Below are 16502 nucleotides of genomic sequence, written 5' to 3'. Positions count from 1 at the left end.
AATCGGCAAAACAGCTACCGAAATTGTGCAGCAATAGACTGATCGCCCGCACGCATTTGATATTTTCTTTGATCTAGTGACTCTTTTTTCTTTTTGAAATAGATTTTTTTTACTAATGAAGAAAAAATTAAAATGTTGATCAGATTTTTTCTCTCGGCAAACATATAATAAAAATTGCTGTGCGTCTGACAAAATTTCCATGAATATCGATTAGCAGCTGATTTTTACGGTAACTGATTACCTCCCATTGTTATGAATCAAAATTAGTAATGTTTAAAAATCACACATAAAATTTTGCCTTTCATTTATTTAATGATGAAAATCAAATACTTTCTACATCGATTTGTCAAATTTGGTGCTGTAATTTTTCTTATAAAGGTTTTTCAACTCATTTTGAATCGTGCAGAGCTAGTTGCGCAACATAACGGCCAGCTCGCTCGAACTCCGCTAGCAAAATTCCAGGTCTTCCAGGCCGAAGAAATTGTGGACGACGTTTTCGGCTTAGAGCCAGTGCCGGATATTTGCCGCGAATTCTTTCCTGATTACTTCAACAACTTCGATCTGTTTAGACTGTCGAAAGACACTATCAACCATTCTCATCACTTTGACGAAAGGTTTGTGGAAAATTGAGCGCAAATTAAACGCAAGTCAAATATCTCAAAAGGCCAAAAAACACTGCTCATATCAAATCAAAGCAGAGAAAATTCCGAACTCCCGAGTTCCCTTTAGTGTGTCTGAAGGTCTTTTGAAAGAACTTTTGAACGAACGATGGGGGGGGGGGCAAGGGGGGCGGACGTCTTCCCCCTCAGGGATTCGACCCCTTGCCGACCCAAAGGGTCCCACCTTTGGTACTTTTTAAGAAATCCATTTTTGGCCGTCTGACCCTAAAATTTTTCTAAAGGCGCCATGGGCGCCAATATATACAATATACTTTTAGGGGAATGCCCTTTGGCCTGACCAACTTGACCTTTGACACAATGTTGGAAGTGTTGTCGGAAGTGGACAGTGCCCCTCTGCCAAAACTGTCCGCAAACGCCACCTGTGTAGTGGTCGGCTCATCCGGCATTCTATCCAGGGTACAGTTTTGGTGCTCTTTTATTGTTCCTACTATTGTAAATGAGCAGAAACGTTTTTTCGAGTGTGTTCTATATTTTTTAAATTTTTTTCCTACGCAAGTTCAGGTACCCAGTAGCTGATTTAAGGTGGGGGGGAGGGGTGGACGCTTCTTTTCTATGTACTATTTTGAGATATTCATTTTTGGCTGAGTGACCTTGAAATTTTTCTAAAAGCGCCTTGGGCGCCAATCTTTACTTATTTTGAGGGGGGCGCGCACGCTATTTTTGGCCTTATTTAAAAAACTTGCCTGCGGCGCAGAAAATTTGTTCAAATTACGGTCTTTATAGTGATTTGATAGAGCCCAGAAAATCAATTTGGTCGACCTAAAAAAAAGGTAGACAAAATTTTGATTTTTTGAAAGTCCTCGAGAAAGTCCACGTTTTTTGAGAGTCCACGTTTTTTGAGTTTTTTGAAAGTCCACGTTTTTTGAAAGTCCTCGAGAAATTCCTAGATTCGCGCCAGCAGGTACCATAAAAAATCATAGGTCGAGTGATAAATCATTTTGAAGCCCTTTCAGTCGCAATTTCAACGACTCATAGTTAATTTTTCAAAAGTTATCCCAGTGTTGAGAAGAAACCGGCTTAAAACTTTTGAGTTAAAAGTTAATATCGAGCAAGTAAAGCAATCGAGTTACGTTTTTTATATAAAAATTGCTCGTTTCGGCTAAGAAAATTTGATTTCACTAAAATTTAAACTAGTTTTATTTGATTCACTTAACGCTACCTTGGCCGAAAAAGTTTTAAGCAACCTTAAAAATTTTTGCGCAAAAAAATATAAAAAGGTTTTGTTTGTTATTCAATTTTTGAATACAATTGTTGTCAATTTTCCACACAAAGTTTAGTTCTCCTTTCACATCACGCAAAAAAACCGAAGCTTTTTCTTGATTTTTATGTATGCGGTGGGAACATTCTGTGCTACTTGCACAGCAACCGGCTATCCTTGATTCTTCTCACCAACAAAATTAGAGTATAATAGCACACAAATCGCCTTTGGAAGATTCAAAATTTTGGTGATTTGTTACAATAGGTGGTAATTTTGAGTATAGTGCATGTTTTAAATTTCAGAACTATAATACATAACATATTCACTTCATTTTCAATCAGTTGTATTACTACTAAGTTAGTTTTTGTAAATACATTACTCTGCCAAATGAAATACTATTCAAACATTCAAATTTTACACTTCTTTCGACAAAAAAAAAGCAATCCAGCTATTGGAATTGAACCTACCACCTATTGTGTTATATCAACAAAATTTGGTTGACCAAAATAGAATGATGTACAATAGTAAGCAAGAGGAAAAAAGCAAGGTGAAAATATTTACTCCGAGGGCGAAATGAGGGTTGCATGGATAATCAATTCGGCTGAACCGCAAATTCGATTTGTTCGAACTTAAAACAAACAAAAAAATTGGTTCCTCTAGATAGTCCAGGAAAAACCTTATAAAAAAAATTATAATAGGGTCAAAGTCTTGAGAAGGAGGCATCTGCTACCTTACATCCGCCTATAAAGTTGGAATTAAAAAAACTGCAATTTCAGAAAAACGTGTCATCCCTCATCGACAATTACGACTACGTTTTCCGCTTCAACAACGCGCCCGTGTACTCACACCGACACGCAGTCGGGTCCAAGATCAGTTTCTACACGACTTACTTTTCCACCATACGAGACGCCATCCGAAACGGACGCAAAGACCAGGCGGATCAAGGCAGAAACTCAAGCATAATTATAATGTTGAGTTCACTTTCAAGAATCCTTTTCAGTAATTACGGATTCTTTTTATTACAGATAAGCATAACAACGGATCAGGCGCGGATTAAGGGGGGACGGACGCACCCCCTCAGGGATTTGACCCCTCACCGACCAAAGCGTCCCCCTATTGGTATTATTTTGACATCAATTTGAGGCCGACCAACCCTACTTTTTTCTAAAGGCGCCTTTAGTTTTACTAATTTTGAAGGGGCCTTTAATTTTACCACTAATTTTGAAAGGGAGTGGTTCTCTTTGACCTATTTTTTTCAAAAATCTCCCCCCCCCCCCCCGCCCTCGAGAAAATCTTAGATTCGCCTGGTTCACTAAGTTAGAGATATTAATGACGGATAACAAATTGCGGATCGCCTATTCAAACTGATTCAGGTGGATCAATTCAATTTGTTACACACGATGTGAATGACAAACAATTTTTTTCTAAAAATGACCACCTGCAATTTTTTTATTAAATCTAGGTAGTCAATTAGTCGATTATTTCAGCCTTGCAGTGATATTTTTTAAAAAAAATTTAGACTTTCTGCCTAATCTAAGTTCTCTACATATTCACGTACCCCAAAGAATTCTTAGCTCCCCTTTACTACATAAATCCAAAGAAATACAACAAAATGAAGGCCAAATATTTCTCTGGAATTCAGAAGTCTGTCTATAAAGACCCACCCACTGGAAGAATTTATCGAGATATGAAGTTATTTTACCAAAATAGCAACATAACTTTCCTTTCACCTCTTCTGGGCTCTCAAATCAGGAATCATTTGTTGAAAAATGAGAGAATTCGGGCAACAAGTGGGCTAATTGGTCTGGTTATGGCGATATCTCTGTGTCCCAATCCACCAGACATTGCCGGGTTTTCACTCGGAAACAGCGACTTGTACCCTTATCATTACTACTCGGCTTTTAAGAAGTCGTATCTGACGAAAGTCCACAACGCTAGTTCAGAAACTGCAGTGATTAAACGCATGTTTGGATGTAGATTGTTGGGTAATGATCTAACGAACGGAATTTTGAATATTTTGTAATGATTACAATTATTATATTATATTTCTTTTCCCAAACCGCTAGAGGAAAAACCTGCTGATTTAATACCCTTTGGTGAATTACAAAAATAAAAAAATAATAAGTGTAATTAAATTTTCAATTTAAAAGCATGTCTTTTTGTTTATGGTCTATACGAGTGAAAGAATTTCTTCTGTGATTTCAGCCTTCGACCGATGCTAGCAAACAAAAAAATGTACGGATAACCTTTGCGATAAGGATGACGGTATCCACTAACAAACAATCATAAAAAAGTGTGAGCTACCGCGGCGAAAACCCGTGGGAATTCTTGGTTCTAGTTTAGGAGATATGATTGTTTTATATGATAAGTAACTGTAACAAATTTAGGAAATTGGTTTTTTGGACTGAAGTTATGGGAAAGCTTAGCAGTTTTTAAAAAATTGAAAACTTTGATTGAATTCGTTTATGCAATTTACGTGAATTAAGAAAATTAAAAAGTATTTATTTTGTCTCCGAGGGGTTTCTGAGCCTGCCTATCCGGCTGACCAAATTGATTTTCCGAGCACTCCCAAAACAACAAAAAAGTATGCGAGCACTGCTAAAATAAAGTGATTTTCTGAGCTAAAAGTCATCAGCGGATTAGGGGGGGGGGGGGGGTTGGTCTGTTGGCCCCCTTCAGGGATTTGACCCCCTGCCGACCCAAAGGGTCCCCCTTTGTACTGTTTTGAGGTATCGATTATTGGCTGACTGACCTTAAAATTTTTCGCAATGCAATTAAAGTGTTCTTTTATATATTTTTTTGTTTACAACGTTTTTTTTTCATAGCCACCAATAATTTTTTGCTATCATTGAAATATTTAGGAAACTTGCTGAATCTCACTGAATTTTTTTACCAACAGAAAGTAATGAGCGTTTTCCTGCAAGCTTCCTCAAATTTTTGAAGAAAAAAAACTCTGGCCAATTGCATAAATTTGTAGCCTATTTTTTTATACTCCAAAGCGCTTTTTGGCTAATAGTTTTCAAAGGATCAAAAAACGTCGAATTTTCTCTTAAAGACGAAGAAATTTTTATAATACTTTGTTTTACCCCACCTTTTTCTCAAACTTCGCTTTTTATGCTTCTTTTTACCCGCAAGTTTTCACCTACCGTTTTTGCCAGCTCTGAAAAATAGTTCCTTAAAAATTTGATATCAAGTCTTTTCGCTAAGACATGACCTTTTCATGGCTGAAGCAAAGCGGCAAACAATCAAGTAAGTTTTAGAAGTGGGTTAAATTAGAGGTTAACTCGCGATTGAAAGAAAAACTGGGATAACAGCTACGTCGTTATTATTATAATCAGTAGCGGATTTAGCGAGGGGGGTCGGACGCCGCCCTCTCAGGGATTTGTCCCCCTTTAAAAGAGCTCAGAAAATCATTTTGGTCGACAAAATTTTCGAATTTTTCCTGAAAATCCCACCCACCCTCGAAAAAATCCTAGATCTGACCCTGCTAAGGGGGCAACCAAGAGTGACAAGGGAGAGACAGGCAGAGGGATGGAATCTGGGCGGAGTCCAAACTTCAGCAATTAATAAACAGATAAATATTTCTGTTTTTTCACTGACTTTTCCACGATCAGAATCTAAAAAAGTCGAGGAACAAATTAGGCCATTACTGAATCAGTACTGTTACAGTAGTTCAATTTTATCTCAGATTTTTCTCTGGCACTGTACAAGATGGCACTGTGGTACAAAGTGGATAAATAAACTGTATAAAGTCTGACCCAGTGCTGAAGTTGGATCTACTTAAGAATCGCTCCTCCCTTTGGTATCTACTAGTGATTTACCACCCCTATAAGAAAGCAGAAAATTAGCACTGGAGCGTTCTATATTCAGTTTGAATTTTGCTGCAATCTTATTGGTCGAAAATTCGACAAACATGTTCTGCTTAATAATTAAATGTTACCCGGGTCGAGGTGTTTACTTCATGTTTCGACTTTCAAAGAAAAAGCTCGACCAGGAATTGTTGGTCGACCAAGTGTACGACCAAAAAAATAGTCGAGACAGGGGTTAATGTCGAGCACAAGCTCCAAACATAACGCGAGCATGGTCAAAACAAGCAACGTTCGGTTGAGCACAGTCGAAACATATAAAAATTTGTTCGAGCAAGTTCAAAACATACCTTTAGCAAGTTCAAAAGACACATCGAGCACGGTCGAAACAAACATCAAGAACGGCCGAAACATATCTCGAGTACGGTCGAAAGAAGCCTCAGGAGCGGTCGAAAACCAATTGATTTTCGGCGGTAAATCGGAGTCAAAAACAAAAACTATTTCCGAGCATCAACATATTTGTTAACGATTTTGACTCAAATTAAAATCAGAGTTATCCTTTGATTAAAAAAAATCAGCCTAAAACAAGCTTAGCGTATTTTTGCAAAACATTCAAGTTGCAAATAACCCAATAACTTCATTATGAAAAAGAAAAACATCCGCAGATGATATGATACCCGAAAATCATAAACTACAACGTTTAAGTTTGGATAACTGATGATAGTTGAAAGTCGAAAGATACCCGAATTCGGTCGAGCATAGTCAAAACGTGTCTCGCCTGGGTTTATCACGGTCGAGCAGATTGTTTTCGGTCGAGCACGGTCTAAACATATACACTTTTAGTCAAGACAGAGTCGAAACATACCGATTTTGGTCTAGACGGTCCAAGCATAGTGATTTTTGGTCGAGACTTATAACCAGAAAAACAATTAACATTTAATTGATAAGTAGATCCTTAGAATTAGTGAAACTTTAAGGAAAGAGGAAGTTCGTTGATTTTTAATTTGGTTACAGAAAATTTTTAGATGTTTACGAACTTAACAAAAATAGCGGCTGGTTGCTGAATAAAAGATTCAAATGTATCTAAATTTCGCAGTATTAGTTAAGGTGAATCGGAAGTTTTTTTTGATGGTTTGTCCTCTTTCGCTGTCTTTGAAAAATACGTCTATAAAGCAAGTATAAATATATTCAGCACGATGAAAATATAATCAGCAAGAATCAGGGGGAAAAATTCAAATTATCAGGCAGTAGATTGCAGTTCGAGGCGTGGTAGGACCTTTGTTCTGCAAAACTCTTTATTTTTGTCAATTTAGAGTTTTAAGGACACTGGCCATAGTAGGGTACATAAATAAGGGATCTTTTTCAGCGTATCCCCCCTATAGTACCTAGTAACGAATCCCCCCCCCCCCTATAAAGGAACATTTCAACATTTCACCTGTTACGCAAATGAGATTTCAAACCTAGCAACGAATATCCCCCATTTGAAAAAGGGAGATACCGTTAAAGAGATCGATAAGTTTAATCTATGTAGAAGAAGTGTTTCGACGTAGTTTCTGACTCCAGAAGCAGGCGATCTTTCTGTATCCACAGCGGAAGGGTTTGTTCATCACCCCGTAGATCAGACTGTTCATGCATGAGTTCAACATGCACATCCACGTCACTGTCAAGTGGAACAGCGCAGGTAATTTATCCTGAAAAAAACTGAGTTTCTTACTTTTCATGCTCACAATATAGTAATACTTGGATCCTGTTAACTAATACTCCCCCCCCCCCCCCCAATAATAAAAAACTTGGATCTTGTTAACTATCCCTCCCCCCCCCCCCTACTGCAATGGCAATAAGAATTGCGACGTCTCTACAAATAATTAAATCAACGGTTGAGCATTGTGGGAATTGTGTAGTTTGCACAGATCCCCCCCCTCTTTGCAATAGCTTTTCGTTTTTCGCGGGGGTAGTCAACAAAGTCCTAACACTTTGGTTTTTAAGACCGCTCAAAAAGTTTTAAAATCGCTCAAATGTTAAATGAGCTACTGTAATATTTTACAGTCGCGCAAAGCTGTTGATAAAAAGATTCAAAAAACTGACTTTTTTAGTCAGCACATTCTGTGCTACTTTTAGATTAGGTGGCATTTTTAGGCTTTACTTTTTGCTTCTGCTTGAAATGAGGCTCTGTTCCTGTTTTTCATTTTCCGTACAAACTGGCAACATTTTCTGGAAATGTATCTAAAAAAAATCCGTTTTTCTTTTTGTTACAGAAAGATGTATGGTAAAAAAGAGGTGCTAAAAATGCAGAAGCTGATTTGGTTTTTATTTAGAGAAATTTATACGCGTATAGTTTTTTTTTAAAAATTAAACTCAATCTTTCGGCACCTTTTTTTACCGTATGTCTTTTTGTAACTAAGAAAATGTATTTTTACAGATAATTTTCCAGAAAGTGTCGCCAGTTGAATCATCCTGGAAGTTGTTGCCAGGATGAGCTGAAAAAGTTCAAAGCTGGGCAAAAGGGGAGCATGAGTCATACGTTGTAGTCTATGATGACAGTTAGAGAGTAGGGCGTCCAGCTGATGTTGAAGACGACAGTGACCAGCAGCAGAGACTTGATGAGACGCCACTGATTCTTCTTCGCATTCCGAGCAGAACGAGAGATTTTGTTCAACACATCTATATAAGTACAAATAGGTGAACTAAAGGTTAACGAAGGTTTAGTTTTTGGAAGAACTGTGTGAAATATTGGTCTAATATCTTTGCTCTGGAGGTGTCACTAAACAAGCTAAACGCCTCTGACACATTTTTTCCGGAGTTTAACAAAATTATTATAACGGCTAAATCATTTTTAGTAAAACAAGAAGTAGTTCAAATATATTGTGATAATAAAATGCAGGGCGAAAAATATTATGCTTTGGAAATGGGTAAAGAGAAAAAACGGTATCGACTATATCAACTACTTATAAAAAAATATAATAATTACAATAATAACGACCTTGCTGTTATCTCAGTTTTTTTTTCATTCGCAATTTGGCCTCTAAATTAAGCCACTTCTAAAACTTACCTGTTTGACTGCCGCTTTGCTTCAACCATGAGTAGGTCATGTCTTAGAGAAAAGACATGATATCAAATTATTACGGAACTATCTTTCAGACCAGGCAAAAAACTCAAAACTTGCAGGCAAAAAGAAGCATAAAAAGCGAAGCTTGAGAAAAAAAGTTGGGAGAAAACAAAGTATGATATTATTTTCGTCTTTTCGAGAAAATTAGACGTATTTTGATACTTTGAAAACAATAAACCGAAAAGCGCTCTTGAGTATATTGAAAATAGGCTACAAATTAATGCAACTGGCTAAAGTTTTTTTTCGAAAAGTTGAGGAAGCCTGCAGGAAAATGCGCATTACTTTCTGTTGCGTTAAATTTAGATGTTTTTAAATATTCTCAGAACAAATGCTTACAAATTTTGATATTCTCTATGACTCTTAATCTTAATTTTTTCAAGAAGAATCGAAAACATTATTGATAAAGTTATTGGAAAAATTCATTTCGATAACAGTTGAAGACCAAAATTAAAGTTACCCATAAAACTAATTAAACAACAACTTTCATGAAATTATTTATTTAAACTTTTTTTCTAGCCGTAGATAAATGGTTCTTAAGTATTATTATGAGCTTGATTAAAAAAAAACATTTTTGGAAGTTTCCAAGGAATTCAATGAGGATTCTATACGTTTGAAGCTTTTTTAAAACTGAGCTGATTAGCGTTTTTTGCTTGCAATTGAAAAGTATGATAAGCAATTATACATAAACAAGTTTTTTATTCAAGTTTTTATTTGAAGTCGAAGTTTGACGTTACCCTAACCAAGTACTATGAATAGGACCATGCTTCGTGAAAAAATTTTGCCAAGAAAGCTTTCAGATTCTCATATACATATCTACGAGTGATTGCATATATTCAGTCTATATCGAAAAATCTTTTCAATAAAAATGGCTTTTTCTGAAAGTGACATAAAAAAAATGTTTTTTTTTCCCAGAACACATATAAAGTTTATATTTATAAAAAGAACGGACTGAACTCCGATTATTGATAAACGGTTGACTGGGAAAAAAGAACTTTTAAAAACTTTGGGAATCAGCCAACTTCAATTTGCACATTAGGTTGCGATTTGATTTGTTATTTTTTCCGATAATATACTGTTTTTAATTTCTGTTTGTATTTTGCACAAAGGTTTTTGCGTAAAATGGCTGTTTGTTTTTCGATTTAACATCTTTAACTTTTTTGTACCCTAGAACGAACACTGACGAACCCAGGGTCAAATATTTTTATAATTTCAAAAACAATTAATATAGCTTGCAATTGATGCTCAATATCAAGGATGATTGGCAAGGAGACGGGTCTGATCCACACAATGAAGTTAACAGATGGTTATGAGAGACAATAGAGCAAACAAATAAGGAGTAAGGCACCCAATTCAAAAGAAATTTTTTGCCGAAAATTGAATTGCCATTTGTAACAGTATGTGATTTTTGTTCGATTTGAGGTCAAGCAAGTTGCGAGACAGTTATTCATTTAGCTTTATTCATTTAGCTTATTCATTTTGTTTGCTTTGCTGAACTTTATGTTCACTAAGTCTATCTAGATCAAACCTCTCTCTGCGTCTTTTACGGGGGCGGCTATTTTGGGCAAAAACTATATTAGATGAAAATAAAAGTGTTGAAGTAAGGCAAAAAATTTTGATTTAAAAAGTGTACATTTTAGCAGAAACTGTATGTGATTACTTACGTCATTCCATTGCTACATACAAAATATATGTAATGTTATTCAAACAGCAATTCAACGATAAAATAGTGACAGCTGCAGTCGCGCCAACCTGTTGCGAGCTTGCCAACAGAGGGTAGGACACTTTACAAATTAGAGCCGCCTATCGCCGCGAAACGCGAGCCGACAAACGGCTTTGTAGTCTTTAACTGCTTCAGGTCAAAGTCGTCTGAAAAATTAGGGAGGTTTTTGTAAAATATACATTTTTATTATCGAAATTTTCGCCTAAATTTAACACTTTTATTTTCGCCTAATATAGATTTCACCTAATATATACAGCCCTGTCTTTTACGAATATCAAGTGATAGTAGCGAACAGGCATGAAATGAGTAACTTGAAAGCGAAAAGAACAAACTTTTGCAGAATTTGTCAAATAAAATTTGTTCCTGATTTAGCAAAACTCAGGACTGTTCCATTGTTTATTCAGTGCTGCAATTTAACTACGGTTTTTATCTGTGATTTCAACTCTAATCAGAGTTGAAAATGCCATGTTGACAGTTTGATGCAGTACTGGAACTTCACTGAAATATTACTGAAGCATTGCTGATCAGCTATTGTTTTATGGTTAAACGGGTTGTGTTTTTTTCTTACCTGGGTTTCCTGCCTGTGCAGCTTTGATTGCTGCCCGTTTTTGCTCCTGCCTCGCCGCTTTGAACTTCTTCTTGCTTTTGTGGAACTTGCGGAACACCTGCAAAAAAATTCAAAGAACTGAATAAGAATGCTTATTTTGAACACCTTCAATTCAAATGCCATTTAGAAGAAAAAGCTGTCTGATTGATTTTTGGGACACTATTTTTTTGACCAAAAACGTAGGATTTGGGAAACTAACTGACAATAATCCTGAACTGATCTTTAGTCAAATTAAGTGAAACGCTGATTGCTTCATTGTTTATTTGCACCATCGGATGTTTGCACAATTAGCACATACCTTGACATAAGCGGCAACAGTTACAGTGAATGGCAGAGTGACGGCGGCGAGGAGGAGGAAACAGGTGTAGGAGAAGGAGAATGTCCGGTCGTATGAACAGATCAGGGTCTTGTGATCGAACCTTAAGATGCAAAAAAAAGGTTTTGTGCATTAACTCGATACGAGAAGCTGCTGCAAACATTGAATTTCATAACAATTACGCAATAATCTGAATCTTTCATCCCAATAACGTAATGCCGAATCTTCGCCCAATTAAAGATTTTTTAGATTTAGATTTTTGCCCTAGTGAAGCTGTTTTTTTTTGCATGTTTGCATCAGTTTTCATTTTCGGATGTTTGACATGTCGGTTGTTTGCACGGTAAACAGGTGAATTGTATGTATATATGCGTACGAATCTATTTAAAAAGAACTTTTAAAGAGGCGGATTTGCGATTTTTCAAAAAAAATTGAAAATTGTTTTGACATTTTTGTAAGCTGAAGAAATCGATTTTCCGAGCGCTCCCAGAAGACTATAAAGACCTTATTTTGACAATTTTTTTGCTCCGCAAGAATTTTTTTTCAGATGGTTTGAAATTTGAAAAAACCTATTTAAAAATCATTTTTATATATTCTTATGAACCAATTCACAATTTCTGACTCGTATCCCAAGATTCGGAAATTTAACTTAACTTTTTAACCGTTTTACCTGATGCGTATGCTTACCTAATTTACCTAATGTACTTATGCTTAATCATTGAAATATTTAATTGTAAGGGTGGTAACTCCTTTCTAGGTACCAAAGAGGGGGTAGTTAAAGAGATCCGAAGTTTTACCTGATATGGCCCCAGCCGAGGAGGTTAGGGGCGGCCATAGTAAGTGCAATGACCCAAGTGGCCCCTATCATCAGGGTCGTCCTGTGAGTAGAAAACAGACTGGAATATTCCCCGAAGCGGACTATGAAGTAGAATCTGTTCAGCGCAATCAGAGCCAGAGAGAAGGTTGAAACGGTACAGCACACCTGTGATTTTCAAAGGAGGCAGCAAAGAGTAAAGATTTAACATCTTTTCAAAATTTTTACATTATATTCTTTCAAATTTTTTCCCTATTTTCAGCAAAGTTATTATATCTTTTTTTTGAAAAGGAATAATTTAGTTAAAATAGTTTTGAATTTAAAAACCTGGAACCTAGCCTAATTTTTAAGACCTGCTGAACAAAAAACACTAAAAGCTTATTGAGAAAAAAAACTGAATCATGTTACAGCTGTTTCAGTAAAATGTATTTTTCTTACGGAAATATTTGACAGCTAAAATTTTCGTCTGATTTATAAAACATCAAACATCTTTCTCGCATTGGCCGTTTTCTGTAGCAGTTATTGTCTATTTCTCGATCTGGGCTTTTTCTGCATTTTACGTAAAAGCTTCTCAATAATTTTTATTAAGATTTGCGCTTTGGATTTAATTTAACTTACTTGTCCAAGATATCCAGTCAACTGGCAGATAAAATCTCCAAACGGATTCATTCCTCCGTGGACAAAATTGACAATCGCCAAAGGCATCACACACGAAGTCACTGCCAGATCTGCAGTCGCTAAATTGAGTATGAAAACACTCCCGACATTCTGAAGAGACTTCTCGACTGCCACGGCTCCGAAAATGAGAACATTTCCTGCAGTTCCTAATATTGAAACGAAACATTGGAAAATAAGGATTAGAAGCCAAAATCCGAGCGGAATTTTGAAACCAACAGCTGAGCCGAACAGTATACTGGACGCGATGATGAATGAGTGTTTGCGGTCATGAGCGGATGAAGAGTCGTTGAAAAAAGATGTGTCGGAAGTCGCTGGCAAGTCGGTTGCCTAAACAAAAAGTTATTCTCTGTGTAATAATGAGGATAGCTTCTTGCCGTATAGATAGCCCAGAATGATCCGACACACTGTTTAAAAATATATATTTTTTAATAATAGAAAAAAGTGGAAAATCGATTAAATTACTTTAAAAACTTAACTTTTTTGTAGTTTTTATTAAAAAAGCTTTTAAAATTGGCAAAAATTGCGTTAAAAATGGAAATTGAAATTTTAACGGAATTATTGTTAAATTGGAGGTCAGTTTCAACTCAAATTGTTTAATTTAGCCAAAAACCAAAAATGTTCAAACCAGTTTTACACTTTTTCGAATTTTCTAGAATCCAAATTACAGATGATAAAATATTAAAGATATTCTTTAAGAACGTCCAAATTTGGAGAAAAAATCAACCATACGCGTCACACTCTTGAAGTGGTCGGAACAAAATATCCACTTTGTAAGGTGTATAAGCAGGGGCGGATCTAAGATTTTCTCGAGGGGGGTGGGGGTGGAATTTCAAAAAAATTATTTAAAAAAAGTCGACTTTTTCTTTAAGTCGACTAAAATGATTTTCTGAACTCTCCTAGATCACTATTAAGACCCCATTTTGACAAAATACCTGCGCTGTAGGCAAATTTTTGAAAATAAAACAGGCCAAAAAAGGCGTTTTTAGGCATTTTTGAAAAACTTAGACCAAAAAATTGCGTTTTTTCGGCGCGCGCTCCCTCCTCACAATTATCATATTTTGTTGTCAAAGGCGCCTTTAGAAAAATTTTAGGTTCCTTCAGCCAAAAATGGATATCTCAAAATTGTACCAAGGGTGACCCTTTGGGTCGGCAGGGGGTCGAATCCCTGAAGGAGAGGGGACGTCCGCCCCCCTAAACCCGCTGGTGTGCACAAGTGTTTGTTACACTGCTTTTGACTAATAGCAGAGACAAAAAAATGTTTTCTGTTGCAATACATATCAATAATTTATAGTCTGGGACCGTGGTTCGTGTTGAAATGCTTAAAGTAAAGTTAATGAGAAAAGGATGATATGTTACAACAGGTGGTAATTTTAAGTTATGTTACAATAGGTGGTAATTTTAACTACAGTGCATGTATTAAATTTGAGAACTGGGATGCATAATATAGTCATTTCATTTTCAATCAATTGTACATGCTGCTAAGATTTTGCAAATACATTACTCTGCCAGATAAATGCTATTAAAAGTTCAAATTTTACACTTTTGCCAAAAAAAAATTGGCTTTTAAAATAAATTGTAAATACTGTGCGAAGTATAACAAAAAATGATCCAGCTATTTAAGTTAAAATTACCACCTATTGTAATATATCACCGAGAAAAGAAGGGCAAATTGGGTTTCAGTGATTTCAGCTGTGTTTTTGAAAATTGTGTGTGCGCAGAAAAAAACAAAGACAGTTGGTTTCTGTGCAGGTAGCTCAAAAACTTCCGACTTGATTGAAGAAGAAAAATAAAAAAAATCAGGAAAATAACAATATCTTCGCATCGCTCTTTTGACTGTTGAAAATCAGTTTCCACAAAATTATATAGCATTTTCAACGCCATTTTGCAGCCTCAAGGTCAGCAATGCTTAGAAAATTTTCAATTGTTGTCCAATATTATTGTTGTACTCTATAGAACAAGCAACAAAAATCAGCTCGTAAAAATGCATTTTGAATGATTTGACAAGCGAATTCGAAATCCATAAACGCATGGCATTCTGTTTGTTGAGGCATAGCCAAAAGCAGATATTTTCTCCGTTTTATACGATTTTGTGTCCTCAACAAAGTCTCAGCCCAAGTTCTTCTGACCGTCTTTATTTTCAACAGTGCTTGACTGGGTTTTCTTCAAGTTTTCACTCTGTCTCGGCCACGATTTTTTAGATGAAACAGCAGCTTTTTGCCGATTTGAGTTTAAAAACGAAATCCTCTTTTTCTCGGTTGGAACAAAACAAATGCCACCCAACAAAGTTTTATTGGCAAAAAGCATTCCAAAGAAGTTAATTTTACCTCAGATGATGAATACTCAATAAAATGTTTCTGTAAAATCATTTTTGTAAAGCAAGAGAACCGGCAAAAAAGTACAAAATTGTTAAAAATGGCTGGAAAAGGGGTATCTTAACAGCAAAGCTACAGCCAATCTTTTTGAGTTCCGCCAATCTGTCAAGAATACGGGAAAAAATTAGCGGCATTAATTCAATTATTGTCACTTTTCTCAGCTGAGATTTTATCTATACTGTTTAAATACTAGGACTAGCTTAATTGAAAAAACCCACAATGAGAAAACGATGAGGTTGAGGACGTTTTTATGCTCAATAATTGAACAAACTAATGCACTTCTAGCTGTGTAATGGATACAAGTTGCGCTAAATCAAGTTTTTTTTAACCTACACACAATTTAAGTAAATATCAGTATTGGCAAAAAGGCACCATTGTCAAAAAAGGCAACAAAATTGGCATCATTTTGATCCATTTAAAAAAAGATCGAAAATGGTCGACATTTATTTTTAAAAACCGCCTCATTTCGATTTCCTAATTGAGTTCATATTTTTTCCCAAAAACAACTAAATTACTTTTCAATCATAGAGAAAATCAAATTATCAATTTCATCCTTATCATTACAATATTCATAACAGGTTGTGTTCAACCAGTGACTGGAAATATCTATCATTCTTAAAAGTAATTGGTGCTTGTTTGCAATTTAGCTACAAGTTCATTGAGCTAAGAGCACCAAATAATGCCAATCAAGCAAAGTGATTTTGATAAAAAACAAAGAAGGAACTTCTAAAAATGAAATCTTGATAATTCCTAAGTTTTTGTTTGAAAGTTATCTGATTTCTATTTCAATATTTTATTATCAAGTAAAAAATGTATTATACTTTCAAAGTAATTATCAGTAATGTATAATCTAAAGAAAAATTTCCACGCTTCTTAAAATCTCTTTTTAAAATTATTGTATACAAAAAGACACAAGTTGCATTTTTTCTAAAGATAATATCAGTATTTTTTTTCTTAAGATTATATCCGTTTTGAAAAATATTAAGACTTCCATATAGAAAGGAGACTTTTATTGTCATTGTCATCTGAAATATAAATCCACTTTTATTTATCACTTTGGAGCGTACACTGAACGGAATTTTGAAAATAAATTTGGATAAAAAATCCTTTGTTTTCTCGTGCGCCAATTAGAAAGTTATTTCGCAGTGATTAATAGTCGACACGCTTTTTCTTTTGTATTCGCCACGTGTAGGCACATCTTTTGGGCT

General features: G+C 35.6%; 2 protein-coding genes across 2 annotated transcripts; one reads left to right on the top strand and one right to left on the bottom strand.

The window, feature by feature from the left end:
* The first annotated feature begins 264 nt into the window (after positions 1–264).
* Positions 265–3901, top strand: LOC134848133 (CMP-N-acetylneuraminate-beta-1,4-galactoside alpha-2,3-sialyltransferase-like). The gene is made up of 4 exons (XM_063865489.1): positions 265–614; positions 938–1076; positions 2655–2823; positions 3417–3901. The coding sequence occupies exons 1-4, from the start codon at positions 313–315 to the stop codon at positions 3899–3901; spliced, it is 1095 nt and encodes a 364-aa protein (XP_063721559.1). The 5' UTR covers positions 265–312.
* Positions 3902–7207: 3306 nt separating this feature from the next.
* Positions 7208–15288, bottom strand: LOC134848130 (melatonin receptor type 1A-like). Its single transcript, XM_063865485.1, has 8 exons — positions 15247–15288; positions 13159–13249; positions 12863–13068; positions 12228–12412; positions 11416–11536; positions 11079–11175; positions 8206–8345; positions 7208–7375 (listed from the first exon to the last, which is right to left on the bottom strand). The coding sequence occupies exons 1-8, from the start codon at positions 15286–15288 to the stop codon at positions 7208–7210; spliced, it is 1050 nt and encodes a 349-aa protein (XP_063721555.1).
* Between the last annotated feature and the right edge of the window lie 1214 nt (positions 15289–16502).

This window comes from Symsagittifera roscoffensis, chromosome 6, assembly GCF_963678635.1.
Source record: "Symsagittifera roscoffensis chromosome 6, txSymRosc1.1, whole genome shotgun sequence".
In the NCBI taxonomy this organism is placed as follows: Eukaryota; Metazoa; Xenacoelomorpha; order Acoela; family Convolutidae; genus Symsagittifera; species Symsagittifera roscoffensis.
The sequence above is the reverse complement of the archived record's forward strand: the minus strand, read 5'-3'. Positions and strand labels throughout refer to the sequence as shown.

What these genes read in the sequence shown, in the direction of transcription:
- LOC134848133 (XM_063865489.1), top strand. Translation starts at nt 313, where the DNA reads ATGATGAAAATCAAATACTTTCTACATCGATTTGTCAAATTTGGTGCT. An exon ending in CATCCGGCATTCTATCCAGG is followed by an intron (nt 1,077 to 2,654) that starts GTACAGTTTTGG and finishes CTGCAATTTCAG; the next exon opens with AAAAACGTGTCATCCCTCAT. An exon ending in CAAAGACCAGGCGGATCAAG is followed by an intron (nt 2,824 to 3,416) that starts GCAGAAACTCAA and finishes GCCTAATCTAAG; the next exon opens with TTCTCTACATATTCACGTAC.
- LOC134848130 (XM_063865485.1), bottom strand. Translation starts at nt 15,288, where the DNA reads ATGATTTTACAGAAACATTTTATTGAGTATTCATCATCTGAG. An exon ending in TGACTGGATATCTTGGACAA is followed by an intron (nt 12,413 to 12,862) that starts GTAAGTTAAATT and finishes TGAAAATCACAG; the next exon opens with GTGTGCTGTACCGTTTCAAC. An exon ending in CTGTTGCCGCTTATGTCAAG is followed by an intron (nt 11,176 to 11,415) that starts GTATGTGCTAAT and finishes ATTTTTTTGCAG; the next exon opens with GTGTTCCGCAAGTTCCACAA.